This window comes from Heliangelus exortis, chromosome Z, assembly GCF_036169615.1.
Source record: "Heliangelus exortis chromosome Z, bHelExo1.hap1, whole genome shotgun sequence".
NCBI classification, from domain to species: Eukaryota; Metazoa; Chordata; class Aves; order Apodiformes; family Trochilidae; genus Heliangelus; species Heliangelus exortis.
In genome coordinates, this window is record NC_092454.1 from 22,723,964 (window position 1) to 22,743,152 (window position 19,189).

Consider the following 19,189-nt stretch of genomic DNA (forward strand, 5'->3'; position numbering starts at 1 on the left):
TGATCAGACAGTGGGAGCTCTAAACTGTATTTTGTTCACCAGCTGTCTTGCCACTCATAGGAAATACTTCTCTTTGGGTTCTAAGTGTGTTTCTTGAAATACTTGTTGCTTTATATCATATATGTTGATTATCTATGGGTCAATAGTTTCTGCTTCTTTATTGTTTGTATAATATTGTTAATATATTATAAATATTTTTCTATTACAGCCACCTTTCTGGAAAGATGGTTCTTCATTTGAACTCCCTCTTTGTCTTCCCTATCTTAATTCTGTACCATTGGATGGGGACATCTTTGCCTTTGAATCTGGAAGATCCCAATGTGTGTAGCCACTGGGAAAGGTAATACTTTTCTCTTGAAAAGTATTCTTATTTAATTCTTATTGTAATAATTCTGTTTTGTTTTACTGGGCACAATTTAAATTGTTTAAAACCTTTAGTTGAGTAGTGAACTGGGTAAAAAATTTTGTATTACATGCATGGGCAAAGTAAGTTCACAAGCAAATAACTTTCACACTGGGCTGAAATGCAGTGATCTTTGGAGTAGAGGCTCAGATTAAAGAAAAAACCCTGCAGTATCATGAGCCACTGTTACACAACCATAGGCGTACAAGAAGTGAGTAAAAATAGCTTTTCTCAGTTTAACTGAAAATAAGCTTTTACATATGCAAAATATAATGCACCATGTTGGAGCCTGGCCAAATTTGATTATTCTGAGTCTTTCCTGTTCAGAATTCCAACACTCTGAGTTAAGGTTTGTTGTTTAATTTTTTGTTGTTGTTGTTGGGGTTTTTTTGGTTTTTTTTTTTCCTTAAATTAATCTATTTAGTTGATCCCTTTGTTCACCGGGTCACCTTACATACAAGCAGGAGAGGTTGAGCTGCAAGCATTTGTTGTACTTCTTTCCTCGGGTAAAGGCTATCTTAGTGAAGCCAATCCTTACAGTTTCATTGTTATTATAATGCCCGCAATTGATCAGATGGTTCCTGAGACAGTCTCAACTATTCACTTGAGAACTTCAACATTTGCTGCATTTAAGGTAAACTGTGTTTTATCCTTAGTTACTGGGAGTGCTGCTCAGCCACTGCCCATTTATTTGTAATTGTTGTTGCTGAATCTTTACAAAAAATTCAAAAATTAAAACTTTTAAAAACTTTTTTTATAAGGTCTCTCTAAAAATAATTACTTAAGGACTTTCCCCAGGAATTTACCTGAGCTTCATGTGAAACATTTGGAGTCTCTTCGCCTTCTGTTGTGTACAATATGTTTTATACAACAATATGTAAATGAAGTAGATATCATATTAAATACATGTCTACAGCATTCAAGCATGTGTCTGTGATGTTACTGGAAAATTATATATATTTCATGTGCTTTGTCTGCTACTTTTATAGATGAAAGTTGTTTTAAGGGAAGCTACAACATACCAAAAGAAAAAAGGAAAAACTCGGAGTATTACTATTTACTTTGTGGAATGTATTTTTAAACAAACAAGTCAAAGTCTGCAGAAAGAGAAATATATCTAGCAAACATGTCCATTTTGTTCTGTAAACTTTTTTCTTCTGCTGCTGAGTCTTAGAAATGGGGAACAACTCTAGGGAGACTTACTGGAACATTTATAATGCTGCTCAGGGCAGCAACAGAGGGTCGTAAGCATGGAAAAGAGGAAAATCCCGGATACAGGCTTGTCACTGCTGTTATTGGCAGTGCTATATGCTTTAAATAAATCTACCCCAACCTGCAGTAAAATGGTCTTTACAAATTATCTGTGATCACAGCAGGAAGAGATAGAGTGTGCCCTGCCTTGAACAAAGAGCACAGAGCCTCGGGCAAGCATCGGCACCCCAGCAATGTTTTGTTGGTCTAGGGTCAAACAGCTGAAAGGATTAGGGTTGCTTGCCTTCGTATAGCTGTAGGAAAAACAGGGAGTAAGTTGTGAGCAGTAAGGGAATCTGGATGTGTTTTCCCTCACTATTCGTGATGACAGTAGGAAGAGAGATTGTGGCTGTTAGCCTACAATAGGTGCTAAGAGATCAAAGAGGACGTGAGTGAAAGTGACTGAAAGCCTTCCTGGCCACATGCTTGCTAGGGTTTTGTCTCGTCTTGGGAATTAGTTCTACTCCAGGAACTTGCCCTGCATTCCCATGTTTTCTAACCCCCTTGCGCAATCAAGGACTCAGTGACTGCCAGCACAAGAAGCCTGCTGAATAGTTTGCTTGAAGAATGGATAGAGCTGTGTTCCTCTTGCCCCACTGACAGCTCTGGAGGCTCTGTACTTCAGAGCACAGGTTTATTTGTAGGGCACTGTGCTTATAGTTAGGCGGGAAATAATAATAGGACTTTGCTATAGTGTTTCTGAAAAAAAAATCCTCTTAAAAATGAGCTCATAAACAAAATAAGGGATTGTCACGGTCTATAACTAATAATATTTTGTATTTAGCTTGTGGGGGAGAAACTAGCCACTGCACACGTACATCCTACAAATTGCAAAAGTCACCAGCTTTCAGATTTGGACGAATCACAGTGATTTATTTCAGGGAAAATGACACCACGCTGAAAGGAGTCTTAAGAAGGAAGTAATAGTGGGAGAGAAAAGCAGGGAGAACAGTTTTTTTTACAAATTAATCACCCCAGGGAAAGGGCTATTAAGAAAATAAGGAGGGCAATTAGTTCTTCTCACCCTCCGAAGAAAATCGCCTCAGCGCTGGGATTGCTGTCTCTTTGAAGTCACTGGTAGGGCTGCTGCCTGCTGCTCCTTGGTGCTGCTTCCTCTCTGTTGGTTTCTGTTCGCTTTTATTTTTTGCATTTTTCCTCTGAATTTTTATAGTAAAAAGTTCCTTCTTCCCATCAATTATTGCCAGAGGTTGCAAACTTGTAGCTGCAGGTCTTCCTTCTGTATTTGGGTTTTCACAGAATTCTTTACTTCTGCTGCCAATTTCTTTATCTGCTACCAATTTGCATTACCTGTCTGTTGGCTTATTAGGAGACATTCTGAAGAGAATTTCGATGAGATTAGTCTAGATACATTTAAAGATTGTAAACAGGGAAAAAGAGTTAGCTGTGTGGGAGGGGTTTTGCTAATGGAAATAAGTTCGGCACATTTTAAACAGTGTAAACAGAAATAGTGGAGCCAGGGTTTTGCAGATTCAAGAGGCATTTTTTTCTATATTCAATGTATACATGTTACAAGGATGAACTTTAGTATTTTATAATTTCTGGCTGGCGATTGAGTATTTGATGGCATAATTGCTAAATTGTTTTTCCGTTATTATTAGGTATAGTTCTCTGCTAACACCCACATAGTATGTAAACGCACTGGCAGACCTTTCCAGTACCAAAGAATATGTTTTGCTATGGATACAGCTACAGTTTTAAACAGAAATTTCTCACAAAATCTAGTGAGATGTTTCTGCTTGTATGGTAACAAAAGATACCTTGTTTTCTGGCTCCTAATTAGTTTTCCAGCTACCTAGTGATACTAGTAAAAGTGTATTGTCACAGGAGAGCACATACAACTCACTACTTCAACTTGCTGCTTATTTGAGACTTAGGTGTGTTTTTTTTAAATATAGGTTGTTTTGTTTTTTTTTTAATTTAGGCTTATATTACTGTTCTTTAAATATCTGGTAATACTATTCAAGTCAACTACTTATTCTAGTGAAAGGTAGACACTCTAGAGACATGATGGCCCTCCACATATATATTTTTATTTTCTTGGTAGAAGAAAAACATTTCAATTAATAGCTTTTTTATATAAAGTTAGGTAGCTTGTGTTTTACTTAAACTTGAATTTTTGTGAATTTTCATCATGCATGAGTATTTTGTTGTATTTATTCCTTTCTATACCAGGACTCAACAGAAGTCTTACTTATATCAGGCTGTACTGTAAAGGACTTGCTTGTTAATCCACTTGTTTTCTCTCTCCCCACAGTTACTCAGTTACAGTACAAGAGTCATATCCGCATCCTTTTGACCAAATTTACTACACCAGTTGTACTGACATCCTAAACTGGTTTAAGTGCACGCGACACAGGTGATGTACAATTGTTAATATTGTCAAACTGCTGATATTGTTGATACTTGTAAAGATTTTGTGTCTGTCAAAATCATGCATGACATGCAGAATATTTTAGCTATAGTGACTGTCTGTTCAGTGGTCCATGTCAAAATAAGTTTTATTAGCAGGTCAGGGTGTATTGTCTCATTCTATGCCAACAACAGGTTAAGAAAAAATGGGCAATACACAGATTTAAATTTCCTAGACCTTGCAAGATATATTTGCTCAGAAATCTCATGAGAGACCCCTTGCTGCTTCAAACCTAATGTTCTGGGAAAAGTGTACACTACTTGAAAGGAAAATAAAAACATTTTTTAAAGGAAATTCCTTGTGCTTGCAGAAAAGGTGAATGATTGGAAACTGGTGACAGCTGTAAAAAGCATTTGCCTCAAAGGAATATACCCATAAGTATTGACCATCAGAAGGAAAGACTTCCTGGGGCACAAGAGCTGGAGGAGGCAGATCAGTACAAATAGTATCTGGAAAGCAGATACTGAGCTTGAAGAGAGATTTCACTTTGTTTACTTGTGACATCATTTATATCTGATCTGTTCTTTGCTGGGAGTTCAGACTTTCGCAGGTGTTGTGGGAATGTGCTTACTGCATGGCAGAGTACCTGTTCAGCAGCCAGGGGAACCAGAGGGGGAGATTTATAGACATGGTGATGTCTATAAGGGAGAAAGGAGAGAGTGGTGAGAGATCTTTCTTCTGATAAATACTATTTTTTCATGTCATAAGGAAGCTATATTTCTGTTGTTTCTGTCAAGTTTATGTGCTGATCCTTCTGTGCACTTCTCACTACTGCCCATGGCGAGAGCTGTGCAGTGCTGCCTGGCTGCCCATGAAGTCTCAGTTCTCCTTCAAGCCCTCCCATCTCTTGCCTTCACCAAATCTCCTCTTTTCTTGACTGCTCCTAGAAAATTGATTTGCCATTGGGAGGATGATCCACAGAAGTCTTTCCCCTGGAAACTGATAGCTGTAGTGATCCAGCAAACTGATTTGTACTGCCAGACCTTAGGTTCCATAGGGGATGCTAATGGCAAAGGCAGTGATGATCTGGTTTGCATATTAGTTAAGTGGCCAAGTTTTTTTACCTGCTGTCCGGCCACCCATGGACATAAGGTAGGGTAGGGAACTCAGCAACAGATAACTCTCTGTCTCTTCGAGCTTATTTTCTCTCCTCTTACTGAATATTTTTATGAAATGTGTAAGAATATATATTATTTTGTTTCTGAACCAGGAATTGTGTGTAGCAACCATACATTCTTTTCTTTAGGATCAGTTACCGTACTGCCTACAGACATGGTGAAAAAACGATGTATAGGCGTAAATCCCAGTGCTGCCCTGGATTTTATGAAAGCAGGGAAATGTGTGTCCGTAAGTAAAGCTTCTTCTTACTTTGAAATGCCATACGTTCTGTACAATGCTGGTTTAACTCTGCTCTGGTGGGTGAGCTGGGGAAGCTGAGTCCCAGGGGCTCAGTGATGCACATGCAACTCTTGGTGAAGTCGTGGTGTCGTGCATATGCAAACTACAATATAATTGGATCTCAGATGTCTAAGTAGCCAGCCCTCATTCTAGTTAATGATCATATGGAAAGTGCACAGCACAACTATCAGTGCATTATCCAACACAGTAAATAGATACAAGGTTCAAAACCAGAAAGGAAGTAAATGTTCTTCTCCATAGCCCCAGTTAATCCCTGCACTTTGCCTCTCTTGCAGATACAGAGATCTGTAATGGCAGCACCAGCTTTTCTTGTAGCACATGCTTGTTTCCACATCTTCCTAAGTCTAAAGAGGGAATTGCTGTGTCCCAAGTCTGGTGGTGGCCTTGTTTAAGCTCTCCTTTTGTCTCTTGTACAACCTTGTACAGACCTAGGAAGATCTAGTAATCATATCATGGTCTGACTTTTGAATCATTTTTTGAGTGCCTCAGACTTCAACTAATGTAAAAATAAATACCCTTTGTTGGAGCTAACTTTGCATTTCTTTGATTTTGTAATGGTTGACCCTGGAAGGCATTGAGAGACCTTCAGTTGTCATGACCTTCAAACAGAGCTGAGAATTTAGGGCAAAGAAGGAGCTCAGTAGTTAACAGAAGGCAGCAAATATTTCATGCTTTTCATTGGTTCAACCAGCCTTCCTTGTAGGGAAGCTGTATATAATAGAACAGATGATGACTGCTTAAAATCTGATAATGTTAGTCATGCAGTTTAACTTAGAAAGCAAGTGTGTTGCTCTCAGCTAAGATGGGATGGTAAGAGACAGTGTTAAAGGGAAGACTCTTCTCCTGTGTCATGATAGCAGAAATATCACTGGCAGAAAGACAACAGAATTTTTTCTCTACAAAAAATGGTGACTAATTGGAAAACACATGCACCTCTCCCCTTTTCTGTATGCAAATATAGAACAGAATCAAAATCATTTGACATTTTTTTGGTATTGTCTTTTATGCTGTTGCAGTTTCTGGTAATGCAGCACATTTCTAAGAACATTAAAGGAGAATTTTACCAGTTGAATATCTTCTACACATGAAATATAAAATAAACTGTCTTATAAATTACAAGATACCATACACTTTAATAGAAACTAGTCATCAAGTGTAAGAAAAAAAGGATATGTTATAACATACAGTATGGAAATGAAGAATTATTTGAAAAAATATGCTTATAATGTGGCTTAAAAGATTTTTGAGTTTTATTTTGCACCATAAGTGCTGAGGGACTCTAATTTTGAGGAAGTTAAGGTCAAACCTTGTGGAATATGTAGAATAGATAGAAGAGATTTTTTTTGTTTCCAGTCTAGGATGGTTTCTGTATCTAAACTTAATTGACAAAACTGTTTGGTGGTTTGTTTGTGGGTTTGTTTTTTTTTTTTGGTTTTTTGGTGTTTTGGTTTGTTTGTTCTTTTAAAAGACTAGGTATCCAAATCAGGATAGAATTGTACTAGCAGAAGTGCCAAAACAAAGTACACTCAGGCATATAGTATAACTTCTTGTCTTGGAAGCCATTTGTCTGAAAGAAGTAATTTGGGTATCTCATTACAGTACAAAAACAGGATAAATTCAGCTATTATTCCAATAGATTTCTGGTTTGAAATCTCATGAAATAAGGTATGATTTCAGGTATCTGCTCATTTGATGATGTGATTTATTTGCTTAAAAGGTGCGAGTCTAATTGTGAAACTGCACTTGATTTGCCTGGTCACTTATTTATGTGCATATTTGCAGCCAAAATGTAACAAGATTTCTTTATGTCAATTATTTTATGTCTGGCATTTCAAAGTGAAAAACTAACGTCCTAAAATACAGGCATAAAAGCAAGAAAATGAAAGGTTATGATCCATTGAAATAGATCTTTGAGTTGGACAAGGAAGATTTTAGACAAGATTTTGAAGGAAACAATCATACACAAAACAAAAGGGGTAAGAAAGAAAATGAAAATGTCAAAGAAAATGTGCAAGAGCAAGCTGAGGTTGCTTTTCATACAATAATTGATTTATTCCTTACAAAAGACGAACACATGACTGATGCAATTTCCTTCTGCCATTGAATTTTTGGAGCTTTTTTACACTACTGCATTTCGAAAAGGCTTCATGTGAAGTTTTTCACATGATTCTGAGTGTAAGTATTTTCTTACATCATGTCCAGCAATTCCACAGAAAACCAAGATAAAATACTTTCTCTGACCCTGATGTCATTCATGTATTTTCCGCTTATTCTAATGCTATTCATGTTTTCCTGACCTTACATCTCATAGTAGGTAAAGCAGTAAGTTTTGATGCACTTATCACCATGTTCAGTATAATAACTTTTTTACAAATGCTGCCTCTTAGGGATGTAAACTACAATTTACAATTTAGTTGCCACAAATCAGTTAATAGCATGTCTAGAAAATAATTTCTTTTGGTTACAAAATAGTTTTTTACACATATATAGAGTGTAGAGAAAAATTGGTTTTTTTGTTTAGGTATATTTGGGGGCATGAGGAAACTCAAAAAAAAAAAAAAAAAAGGAAATACTGGATATTTAATTTTTTAATATCTTGAGCATTTTTTCAAACACTCTTTGCTTTTGTTTACCTTCTCCAAAGTAAATAATTACATATGCCTCTTCTTTGATCAAGAAATGTGTGTATTTGTAAACCATATATTTGTTTTGGGTTTAATCTATCTCTATTAAATTTAATTTGGAAGAAGAAATACTTATATAATACAATTTCCATCAGTAGTCCTTGTCTCATATGTCTTCATTTTTACAGTCCGAACTGTTTTGGCTGTTGTTGTTACTTACAGATAACTTCTGTGGAGGCTTAGTAGTGGTAGCCTGTTTTGAAGAGTTTCGTTTGATTTACATTCTGCTAATGGAAAACTGGAACATCAGTGGCAGAAGAGAAACTGCTGCTGATTTATTCTACTGTTGCTGAGAAAAGAACTCACTTCTCATTCAAGAGACCCCTCTGCACTGTAAACACTGTAACCCAGAGTTTCATTGGTGTGAATTTGTTCTGAGACAACTGTATGTTAGTGGAACCAGCTGATGGTTATTTGTGCAGTGCCAGTGTGTGTTGTTACATAGCGATTGTAGGAAGAAGCTATGTGCTCAGTATGGCCTGAGGAGTAGTGTGGGGACATGCTCAAAATGCTCCTTCTGTACCTATCACTGGGTCCAGTTTCTTACATCTTGATCTTTTTAGTTTTTTTTTTTTTCATCTGTTATACAGTGTATTTGATGGAATGTCACTTTATTGTGACCTTCCAATTTGTACTGAGCCTTACTGCTCAGGAATTTGGGCTGAGAGTGTTGGTATTCGCTAAGTTATTAATGCATATGCACATGAGGAGGTGTGTATGTGTACAGCTATCTTCTGTTCTCTACTACTTCAGGGTTTACTACTAGGATACTTAACACATTTTGTTTACGGAGGCAGCACTGTTAGGCAAGAATCTTCAAAGATACAAGCAGTTTATGTATGATTATAAGATTAATGGAAAATTGTAATGTATCATTTAAAGAAAATTTAAAATAATAGAGAACAATGAAATAGGTTCATATTAATATTTTGTATCATCTAACATTTAAAAATTCATATTCTTCCACTTGGTTCTATTAAGATCATTTTAATGCAATCTGAAAAGTACCTTATTAGAAATAAGAGATGAGAGTAAAAATTAAAAGCTGTAAAAATATGTCATTAATTTTTGAGATCCAAGGTAATTAAATATTTTAATGATATATGTGAATGAACTCTGTGTGGCTTTCCTTTTTCTTGGCCACACAAAGTATGAAGATAGCTAGTGTCCTTCATCATATTTAATTAGGAAAAAAACCAGGTCATTTTGCAAGCATTATTCCTAATTACTCTAGCACATTTTCAATGCATTCAGAAATGAAACTATTCACATATAGTCCCAACACGCTTATTTTAAACACCAACTTATTATTTTTTCCAGAATTCAATTTGTATTTATCAGTATACCAATCAGATTACAGTCATGGTTTCTCAGAGAATGTTAATACAAAGAATATTTCCATCCTGTGCACGTTTTTTGAAGTCTTTATTGTTGTTAAAACTAGTATGAAAATATTACAGTATATATATTTTGGAAAATTAAGGGTATTTCATGATGAATATGATGCCAGCAAACAATTGCTGGTTGCAAAATCTTCCTCTTCTGTGTCTTCTGTTCTGAGTCAGTTACATCAATGTGCAGGGTATCACTGGTACATCAAGGTTTTCTTCAAATGAAAGCTCTATTTCAAAATAAACCTTATCTGTAGAAACACATGCTTGCAAATCATATACTGCAAGTTGCTCTGCTTAGCACTTAGAATAAAGTTTGCAGTGATTTATATCCTTGTGCCTTACCTCAGCCATCATCATTGTATAGTTGTGCAATGTTTGAACTGTGCAACTGTTGCAGAAAACTTTTTTTTTTATCCGTACTGTTGCAAGACAACCCTCTTTTTATGCATGCAGAAGTTCCCCTCTTTTTCTTGGTGTGAGAATTTGTTTCCATAAATCACACAATGGTTAAGGTAGGAAGGGACCTGTGCCATCTAAAACCCCCCCAGGACCATTTTCAGATGAGTTTCCAACCTATGTCATATGGTGGCTCCTTTTTCATTAAATGTGGACAGTAGTAGTCCACATATACAAAATGTATATACAAAAGTATTTGAGTAGCATCAACTTGGTTGTAGTTGGAGCCTTCAAACTCAGAAAAAATAGGAGAGAGCAAAGTAAGAAAATGTAGTTTGAAGAGAGGCCATGTTTATTTTGGTTTTACCTTATATTTGAGACCTGAAAGATCAGGAATAAGTTTAGAGCATTTTTCCTAGTGCTAACAGTTCTTTTTAATTACTCTTTTTACATTTTTCTTTTAATTTTTTTTTATTTTTTACATTTTTTGTTTTGGTTTGGTTTTTAATTTTTTTTTATTTCCTTCTCTTGACAGCTCATTGTGCTGATAAATGTGTTCATGGTCGTTGTATTGCTCCAAACACCTGTCAGTGTGAGCCTGGCTGGGGAGGACCTAACTGCTCCAGTGGTGAGTTCTCATCTGCTTCTGCCTGTCTTGTGCCCTTTCCATGGTGTTGTCCTCTCTTTTGGGCAGATTATCATTGATCCTATGCTTGATCTCTCCTGCTTTCTGGTCAGGGGTCATTCTGAGTTACCAGGATACTGTGCTTGACCTGATTTTTCTTCATGTACTTACAAGCAGTGTTACTGTGTAGCAGTATTAAATGTCATAAGCTATTTTGTGATCAGAAACATGCCAGAAAATGAAGAACTTAGTATCTGGAATAAAGTAGATAAAATTAAATGTTAACTGTAAGAAATTCTATATTTTAAAAATTTTCTTAATGCTCAAAGAATGATGGTGCCAGGTTAAGTTTACAAGCTGTGGGGAAAGCCTTTCTCACAACCTTATCCTTCTTTTTCATTCTTACAGGAACTTGTCCCTTTTTTCACTGCCTGTGTTCCCCCCTTGCATTATTAGTCACCAGCATCTGCTCAGCCTCTTTTCATTTTACTCTCACTTGCTAGTTACATTTCTTCAGCTATCTTCTGCTTACCCTTTGCCACAAGAATGCATGCAGGAGATGAGGTGAGCTAGAAAGGAGTATGGAGAACACATGGCAGGAGTCAGAGGAAGGTTGGCACCTTTTCTGCTTGTCATGCAGGTGCAGCCACATGGAATCAGTGAGTCAGTTGCTTAGTAAAGGAATGATGAAGATCAAGACTTTATACAAGAACGTAACGAAATGTCAAAAATGCAAAACAAAATAGTAACAAAATAATAGTTCCACTGCTCTTTACTCTAGACTCTTGTGGAGTCTAATTCAAGACACTTCAGGCTGCAATAACACAGTAAGTTCTAGACAGAGGGCATAAAACTCTCAGTGGCAGAGTTTGTATGTTGGTGCACTATCCCCCCCTTTTTCAGAGGTAAGTGTCCATGCAGACCATGAATTGTTACGTTATCTTCCCTTTGGATGAAATAGTGTTTCTTAGAGTAATTCTTAATTGTTTTAATAATTATAATTTGTAGCCTATTCCTTGTTGTGTGTAAGGTCTTTGGAAATGCAGCATTACAGGTATATATTTTGTTACAATCAAGTTCAAAGTGGGCCACTGCTGGTGACCCTCTAGTTGAACATATTTTAGTCAATAATAATAAAAAAAAAATGTTTACAAAGTAAATTCTACACACCATATGAAATTCTAATTCATAAATGAGAGCTTAACGTCTTGTAAAGATATTACACTGCTAGCTTACCTAATATGGTATTCCTATAGAAATAACAACTGTGAAAAACTTGTATAATGAGCAGTACAAAAATAACAAATAACATGATTATATTTTTATCCTTATTTTTTTCTGCTTAACAACAATAATGGGCAATTGTTTGGGGTTGGGTTTTTTTTTTGTTGTTGTTTGGTTGGTTTTGGGTTTTTTGAAAGCAAGATGCTGTGGTGACTCTTCATCTGGAACTGATCTGTAGTTCATTGTTCAGCCAGCTATTTTTTCAAATTTGAGAGAGAAAGTGAACAACAATAATGAATAATTAATTTCACAAGGAAGAGCTTGATTTAATTTTTTTACATTTGTTGAACAGTCTTTCTATATACTTAGATGTGATTCTTTTAATAGAAAAGTCTAACGAAACACCAAGCTTTGTGTAAGTCGCAAAACTGAAAAGTTAGAAATGCATCATCACTGTAAGATTGGTATTAATTTTCTGTTCTGAATTGTCTGAAGATATCATAAAAAAATGTTGCCTTTTTTCCTGAAAGCCTTATGTATCAAGCTCTTCTGTAACTAATCCCATGTATCACTAGGCAATGTACAGTGGGGAGTGAGATTTCCAAGTCTGAAACCCAATGTGAAGGCACTTTAGATGAGACAGGAACCTCTGAGTCTGTCTTCTGAAATAATCCTCCTCTCACAGGATTTTCCAGAATCCATTTACCTTACCTGTCTGGTATAATTAATTTTGAATACATGTACTGCTCTTTTCTTCTGCTTCTTCCTCAGTTAGATGTTTTGATTGCTTGGCACAGCAGCCATGATATTTTCAAAACATCAGGTGTCTGTACACAACAGGTCAAGGCTGAAAGAGCCTTTGTTCATGTATCTTTGAACAGTGCAGTCTTTAGAGAGGTTGGTGATCCTATAATGGCTTCTGTGTGGTGTTAGAGCAAATTGGATCTGCCAGAATTTGTTTCAGATTGCTACTGTAGTCCTGAGAGGAGGGGATATTTTTATGAATGTGCTACAGGGACATTTGTTTTGGCATTTTTCCCATTCCCTGTGGTCAAACTAGAAAAAGATGTTGCTTTCACCAGGCTGTCCTTCTGAGTTTCAATGCTGCTGTTTGTTGCTAGCTCTGTATTATTTCCTTATTCCTGTGTCTGAGTACTCCAGCACAGAGCAAGTTGAATAGAGGAGCAGTGGGTAGTGTTGGGAAGACACTAAAGAATAGGGGTTTCACTCTCTGGCACTAAGTTTTATTGTTGCTTGATCTACTTAGGAGATTCTAATATTTTGCTTTTGGCTGTATTTCCTCCATCTTGATCAGTTTTAGTAACAGAAAGGTACAATGAGATATTTTTTTTTTTTTAAAAATAATAATTTTATTGACATACCAAATTATTTACTTTAAAAAAAAACAGTGCAAATTGTTGGACTATATACTGTAGTAATTTCTATCATGTAAACATTAAACCTCTGTAACTATTTAAATGAGGAAGGAGCGATGATTACAGGCAGACTAGTATTTTTGTAGGGCAGACACTCAGGGGCTTAATGATTACTGGGTGCCAAAAAAAATACTGTGACTGAAAGAGAGAGATTATTCTCAAAGTGTGAGATAGTAGGCAAACTTCCAGATTTAGCGATTTGTTCATTTTCATGGATGGAAGCATGTTGGAGGCAGCTGTTCTACCTAAGCACTAAACTTTTTGTAAAACTGCAGAACTAAACCTTTTCTCCCCAAGTACTATCCTTTCATATCACTCACCACACAAAGGAATTTTATCTTTAGGTATCTGAGAATATCCTGTTTCAGCATATGTCCATCTGCCAACCCCCAGCTTAACTTTGTCTTTTCTCAGTTGTCTTTAACCAGTGTCTTTAAATTAGTTTTTAAACTATATGCTATGGCTTCTATGTGACAGTGGCTTTCTGTGTGGTAATTGCAGACAAGTGCTTCCTGAATGCTGTAGTGTTCTCTCAAAAAATGACAGAGTGATTGCATGAACTAAATTCGTTCATTGTGTGGCAAAAGCTGAATCAGCAAGCTTCCTCCCCTGTCTTTGAATACCACTGTGTGCTATGGCCTAATAACCTTCCTAGGGACTACACTTTCTGCAAGACTACTGTTTCCTTCTGTAGCAACCATTACCTCCTTTTTGTGATTATTTGACAGCTACAAAGGCTGTAATCTTTCAGTGCTAAATTCTAGTCCAACCTACACTACCTTTTTAAAAACATTACATCTCACCTGAGAGGAAAATAGGGTTGAGTGTATTCCTCTGTGAGGAAAGCCTGAGTGGTGGTCTCAGAATTTAGCTGACTCAGTATTGTTTTGTGGGACATTTTCCATGTGAAACCTTTGTCTTAATTCAGGCCTTTTCTTTTTTAGCTAAAGGAAATGTGTTAGGGACTGTTTGTTTACAGTGCATTTCAGTGGCAGTTGATGAAGGAGATGATGGTAACATATATATAACTAAAAAGAAATACTTCTTGGATTGAGAAATCACTCATTTGCAGAATGCTTCCATTCTAGTGGAATAACAGTCACACGAACCAAGTTATTCTAATAAAAATTTATTGACTGAACATAGTAGTCTGATCAATGATGAATGAGTGGACAGAAGATGTGTTGAACTTCTCTCTTGGAGTAAGCAAATCAGCACAACCAGTGTGCTGTCAGCACCCCTTTGAAGAAGTGTTTGTGAACATCAGAAGTATAAATTCATCAGTTTTGGGCTGGGCACAAGGACAAAAATGAGAAAACAGATCACAGTGGTAAAGACAGGAATGTTTCTAGATTAATATGTAAACAAATAGATTTTTTTAAGAAAGAAAGAAACAAACTCATCCTTTCCCTCCAAACCAGGTGATCCTTTATGTCAGAGTTTTAACATGCATATGCCAAATTGGATTGTTGCAAGTTATAAGAGCATTTTTTTGCTACAGATAGCCTATAAAGTAGTCTTCTGTAACAATTTGCTACATGTAGGGGCTGTCTCGATACCTGGAGATCATCAAACCATGTTCTATGTTTGTGCATCGATGTTTTCTGCTCATGCTCTTGCAACGGTGTTTTCTGTAACATAATATATGCATCTGATGGTCAATTTTGAATGGGTGTGCAAGACAGATACCTAAGCAGGCTAATATAGAGCCCCAGTGAGCAATCAGGACATTCTCTTTGTTTTCCTTCTCATGACTAGTAGTCCACAAATAATTCTTTCAAAATCAATAGGACACTTTCTAAATAAGCCACAGCAGAGTCAAGAGGCAAAAATCAATATTGCACTAAATCAACTGCAAAGGCTATAGCCTTCGAGATCCCCTAGTTGGCCTGAGTAGTAAAGCAAAAAGGGAATGACATGTTTTTGGTTTATGACAAGTATGATAGGATTGCTGGTGGAAATGTGAACAGGAATTTTTCTATTTTTATTGTATTTAAATAATATGAAATGTATTTGAATCACTGTATTTTAATTTGATTCTAATGGTGATTAACAGTGTTTCATTCGGTCTGTAGTCTGAGGGCATGGGGGTAGAATGAGTGGCACTGAGGCGTAATTTGGCTCCAGGCTTTTATAAAGTGTGAGAAGAGAACTGGCTTTTTTCTTAATATGCTAAGTTGGGCATTTATAGCTGGCATCTCAGAGAATAATCTTACCTTGAAATGCACTTGTTAAGGAAACCTTTAAGGTGCAGCAGCTCTGCTGCTGAAAGATTTCCTTTACTGTAATGGCTGTTTGTAAAGTTCACAAATTACATGAAAATCTCACTGTTTTCTTTATGGGATTGGCAAACACAGAATATGGCAGAAACCGGATTCCTTGGCATAGCTTGTGTGAGACATTCACGTGAGTTAGAAGCACTGCCAGTTTCTCAGTGAAGCTTTTAATTTCCATTAACCCTGCAGGGGTGGATGTGTAACTGTTTTCCACAGACACACTTGCACCCCAAGTGAAACAAAACCGTTAGTGTGGGTAATAGGCAAGTGCCTGGGAGCATCTCATGGCACAGCTTGTGACTCTTGAATTGAGCTTCTTTTACCAAAGTATTCCTTTCCTTTTTGTTTGTCACAAGCATAATGACTAAAAGAGCTTGCAAGATACTATCAAGGAGCTAGCACATCCTTAAGTTTTTCAAGCCATTCAACAGGGTGTAGAAACAGGTTGTGTCTTTAGCCACATGCTTGCACTAGAAAGTTGTGATTTCCAATACGGAGAAACTGCTAAATACAAAAGTGAAGTTGCAGAGAGCTACTTGCTTTTATGGGAAATTTAGAGAAACAGCTCATTCAAGTAATGCAGAACTGCCCCTTTCTTTCAGTTGGCCACGTGCAAATACATCGTGTTAGCAAAAGTGACAGCAGGTCATTAACAGTCTTTAATTTAACTTTTTCTTATAATATATGTCTTCCCCATGCCCTTTACTACTCTTAATTCTTCTGTAATTACTATTTCTGTAATTTCCCTAAGTGACCTCTCCTCAGTTTTGCCAATTCAACTCCCTTATTTTCTCTTTTAACAAGGCTGAACATATATGAGTTGGGAAATCAAGCCACCAGAAAGTTAGATTAAATACAAATAGGAAAAACAGATGGCAACTTGCTCTGTTGCCATCACCTTCATTGCTGACAGAGTTATTAGAGTGTCACTGTGGTAAATGGTATGAAAATTCCTAGCGCTACGCTGTAGCTGTGCTTTTCTGGAGTTCAGTACAACAATGTATTTGAAATGAAATTATTCTTATGTTTCATATAATTCATATCCTATAAAACATTTTGGTTTTGAAGTTCCAGGGAAATTGATAGATTTCTTGGACACAGTTCCAGTGTTTGAGCAAAGTAGAAATAAAAATACATCTTCTACAAAATTAGGATAACTTTATGCTGAGGTTTACTGAAGGAAGTAATTGAAATAAATGGTGATAGTTTTATTGACATGTAACTGTTTTCTGGATCAGAGATGCTTTTCATTTCTTCTTTTCACCATTTTGTAAAGTCAGTGTATTTGTGGTATTTACCTAAGCTGATTTCTTGAGTAATATCCATGTAATTATTTTCTTGTAGCAATGCAAGGGTATTTTTAGCACTGGTTTAATTTCAGCCTGCCTTATATACTGGAAGACTTATGTATTGCCAGTGGCTCACTAAACAGGTTTTCAAGGATAGCACATTTTTTTCTAATTTACAAATTAAGATATGCTTGAAGTCAATGAAGAAAAGGAAAAGGGCTAATTTATGGTCCCAACAGGAGACGTGCAAAATCAGGATCATCAACAACTGTTCATTTTATACCGTACAATCAAATTCTTATATTTTTAAACTTCTGTAATATTTTAGCAGTTTTTATCTCAGTAGCAAGATAAAATGAACACCAAGAATAATCTGTGTATGTTTTCTTTAGCAATTATCTTGGCTTGTGTTGTGATGTCTGAAGCACTTTAGAGGATCTTCAGAAATTTATGGCGTATGAAAGGCATATGTTTCCCGTATTTCATGGGATCTGACAAACACGTTTTCATTGTTCTTCCACTTCATGGATCAAAAGGCTTTTACAGTGAAAAAGGAAAATTCTTAATTAAATTAAAGCTTGGCATTTTGAATAAAATCCTTTCTTATACACAAAACAAAAAGTAAGAATGAAAAATATGCTCAGGGTAAAAAGCCTATAGTGTAACAAATTTATTCAGATAGAAACAAAAGACTCAAAAGGAAATCCATATTTAATAGAAAGTGTGTTCTGATAAAACCGCTACTACACATTTCTGTGTCTCCAGTGTAGGTAATATAAGTCTTTTACTGGAAAGCATTGCTATTTTAGAAATATGAGGGATCCTGTAAGGGAAATAAGATTTATTTTCTGTTATGCATGTGCATATATTTTAATAGCATCTTGAGATGACCAGGACAGAGCATATAAAATATATAGGGAGCAATCTCATATTTTTTATTAAATGTGACTTTGAAGGTCTTGTGTTTTGGTTTTTTTTTATTTTGGATTTTTTGTTTGTTTGTTTTTTTGTTTTTGTTTTTAAGGGATATTTATGCAGCTTTCCACAATAGCTGGCTTTGTTTTCTGACTTTCTATGTCCTCATATATCATTGTATCCAAGTTTAGTGTTACATAGACTGAAGCTACATTATACCGTAATGTAATGTATGACATATTAACTTTTGTTGTGTTGTGCAAAATACCTTCTTTCATATCAAGAAGAACATCAATCCACTTTTCTGACAAAATTTTAATCTGGAGTGTTGTATACACCATATCTTTTCAAGCCTTCATGCTGTTATGGAACTCTCTTTGGGAAAACAATAAAAGCATTTTCAGGTATTCAAAATACAACACTAACATATGAATTAGAATTAAATTTCCCTTCTGTTAACCCTTGAAAGTTCGATGGGCATCCATTGATGGTGGAAAGGGAAGAGTTGTCCTGGGTGTGTTTCCTTGATAAGGTCATGAGAAAAAGAGTTGAGATAAGTGGCTCCTCTTACCTGTGAATTTAAATGCCACTTTCATAAATGTTACTGTGTTTTGTTGTGAAGTTCTTCTGAGATTGCCAATTCTTATTGCCAGTTAGATAGGTGAAGTATTGATTCTGCTAATGTATATTGTTGTTAAGTATGTTTATTACTTCCAGAACAATGGGAAGAATTAGTCTTCCACATGCTGAACTATGGACAACGTTAGGGCAATTTGTGTGGACTGCTCCTCCGAATAAATAAAAAAAATCTAAATATTGGCCTATTTTTCTTACTCTGGCTATGCCTGGATATTTGTGCTTGTTATTCCCTGATAATGCAAGTAACTTATGAGCCCTCCTAGAAATGTTACTGTTTTCTTATTGATAGTTTCTGCTCCAAAAGACCAGAATAGTTTTTGAATGGCCTGTTGCAGGTGATCTACTTTTAGTTGTAGATGATGGTCATTCTTGATCCTTGGTGGTGTACCTCATGGCTCTCCCTGATGGGTTTTGTGGACTCCTGCAACTAAAAATACACAACAGAAAGTTGCCTCTGTCTCAGAGACCCTCTGACTGAAGGAGAAGAAAAGAGATAATTAAAGCCCAAAGCACTCAGGAGATGAGGAGGAAAGCAGACACTGATAAATGACTGGACTGTGGCAGTTAGTGGTTTTGACACAGCGAGTGCAACAACTTTTAGTGGACTTCTCAGGAAGGAGGAGTCAGGGACATGGAGAAACAAACACACCATGGCAGCGTTATGGCTTGAGGTATGGAAACCTGTGCAAGTGGTAGAGACAAGTTAAAGAGAAATAGAGAAGACAATAGTCTGAAAATGCAACAAAGGGGCTAATGTCATGAGTGATTTAAATGTAGGAGTCCGTGTTTGGATACTGAATGAGAAAT

General features: G+C 36.2%; 1 protein-coding gene across 2 annotated transcripts in view; it reads left to right on the forward strand.

Moving 5' to 3' along the window:
* Nucleotides 1-220: 220 nt before the first annotated feature.
* Nucleotides 221-19,189, forward strand: part of MEGF10 (multiple EGF like domains 10) — a 74,114-nt gene continuing 55,145 nt past the window's right edge. For both annotated transcript variants that reach the window (XM_071730524.1, XM_071730525.1), the window contains exons 1-4: nt 221-340; nt 3,930-4,031; nt 5,332-5,432; nt 10,514-10,606. In XM_071730524.1, the coding sequence (XP_071586625.1) occupies nt 225-340; nt 3,930-4,031; nt 5,332-5,432; nt 10,514-10,606 (412 nt within the window). In that variant the 5' untranslated portion in view covers nt 221-224. The remainder of the gene's footprint in view (nt 341-3,929; nt 4,032-5,331; nt 5,433-10,513; nt 10,607-19,189) is intronic.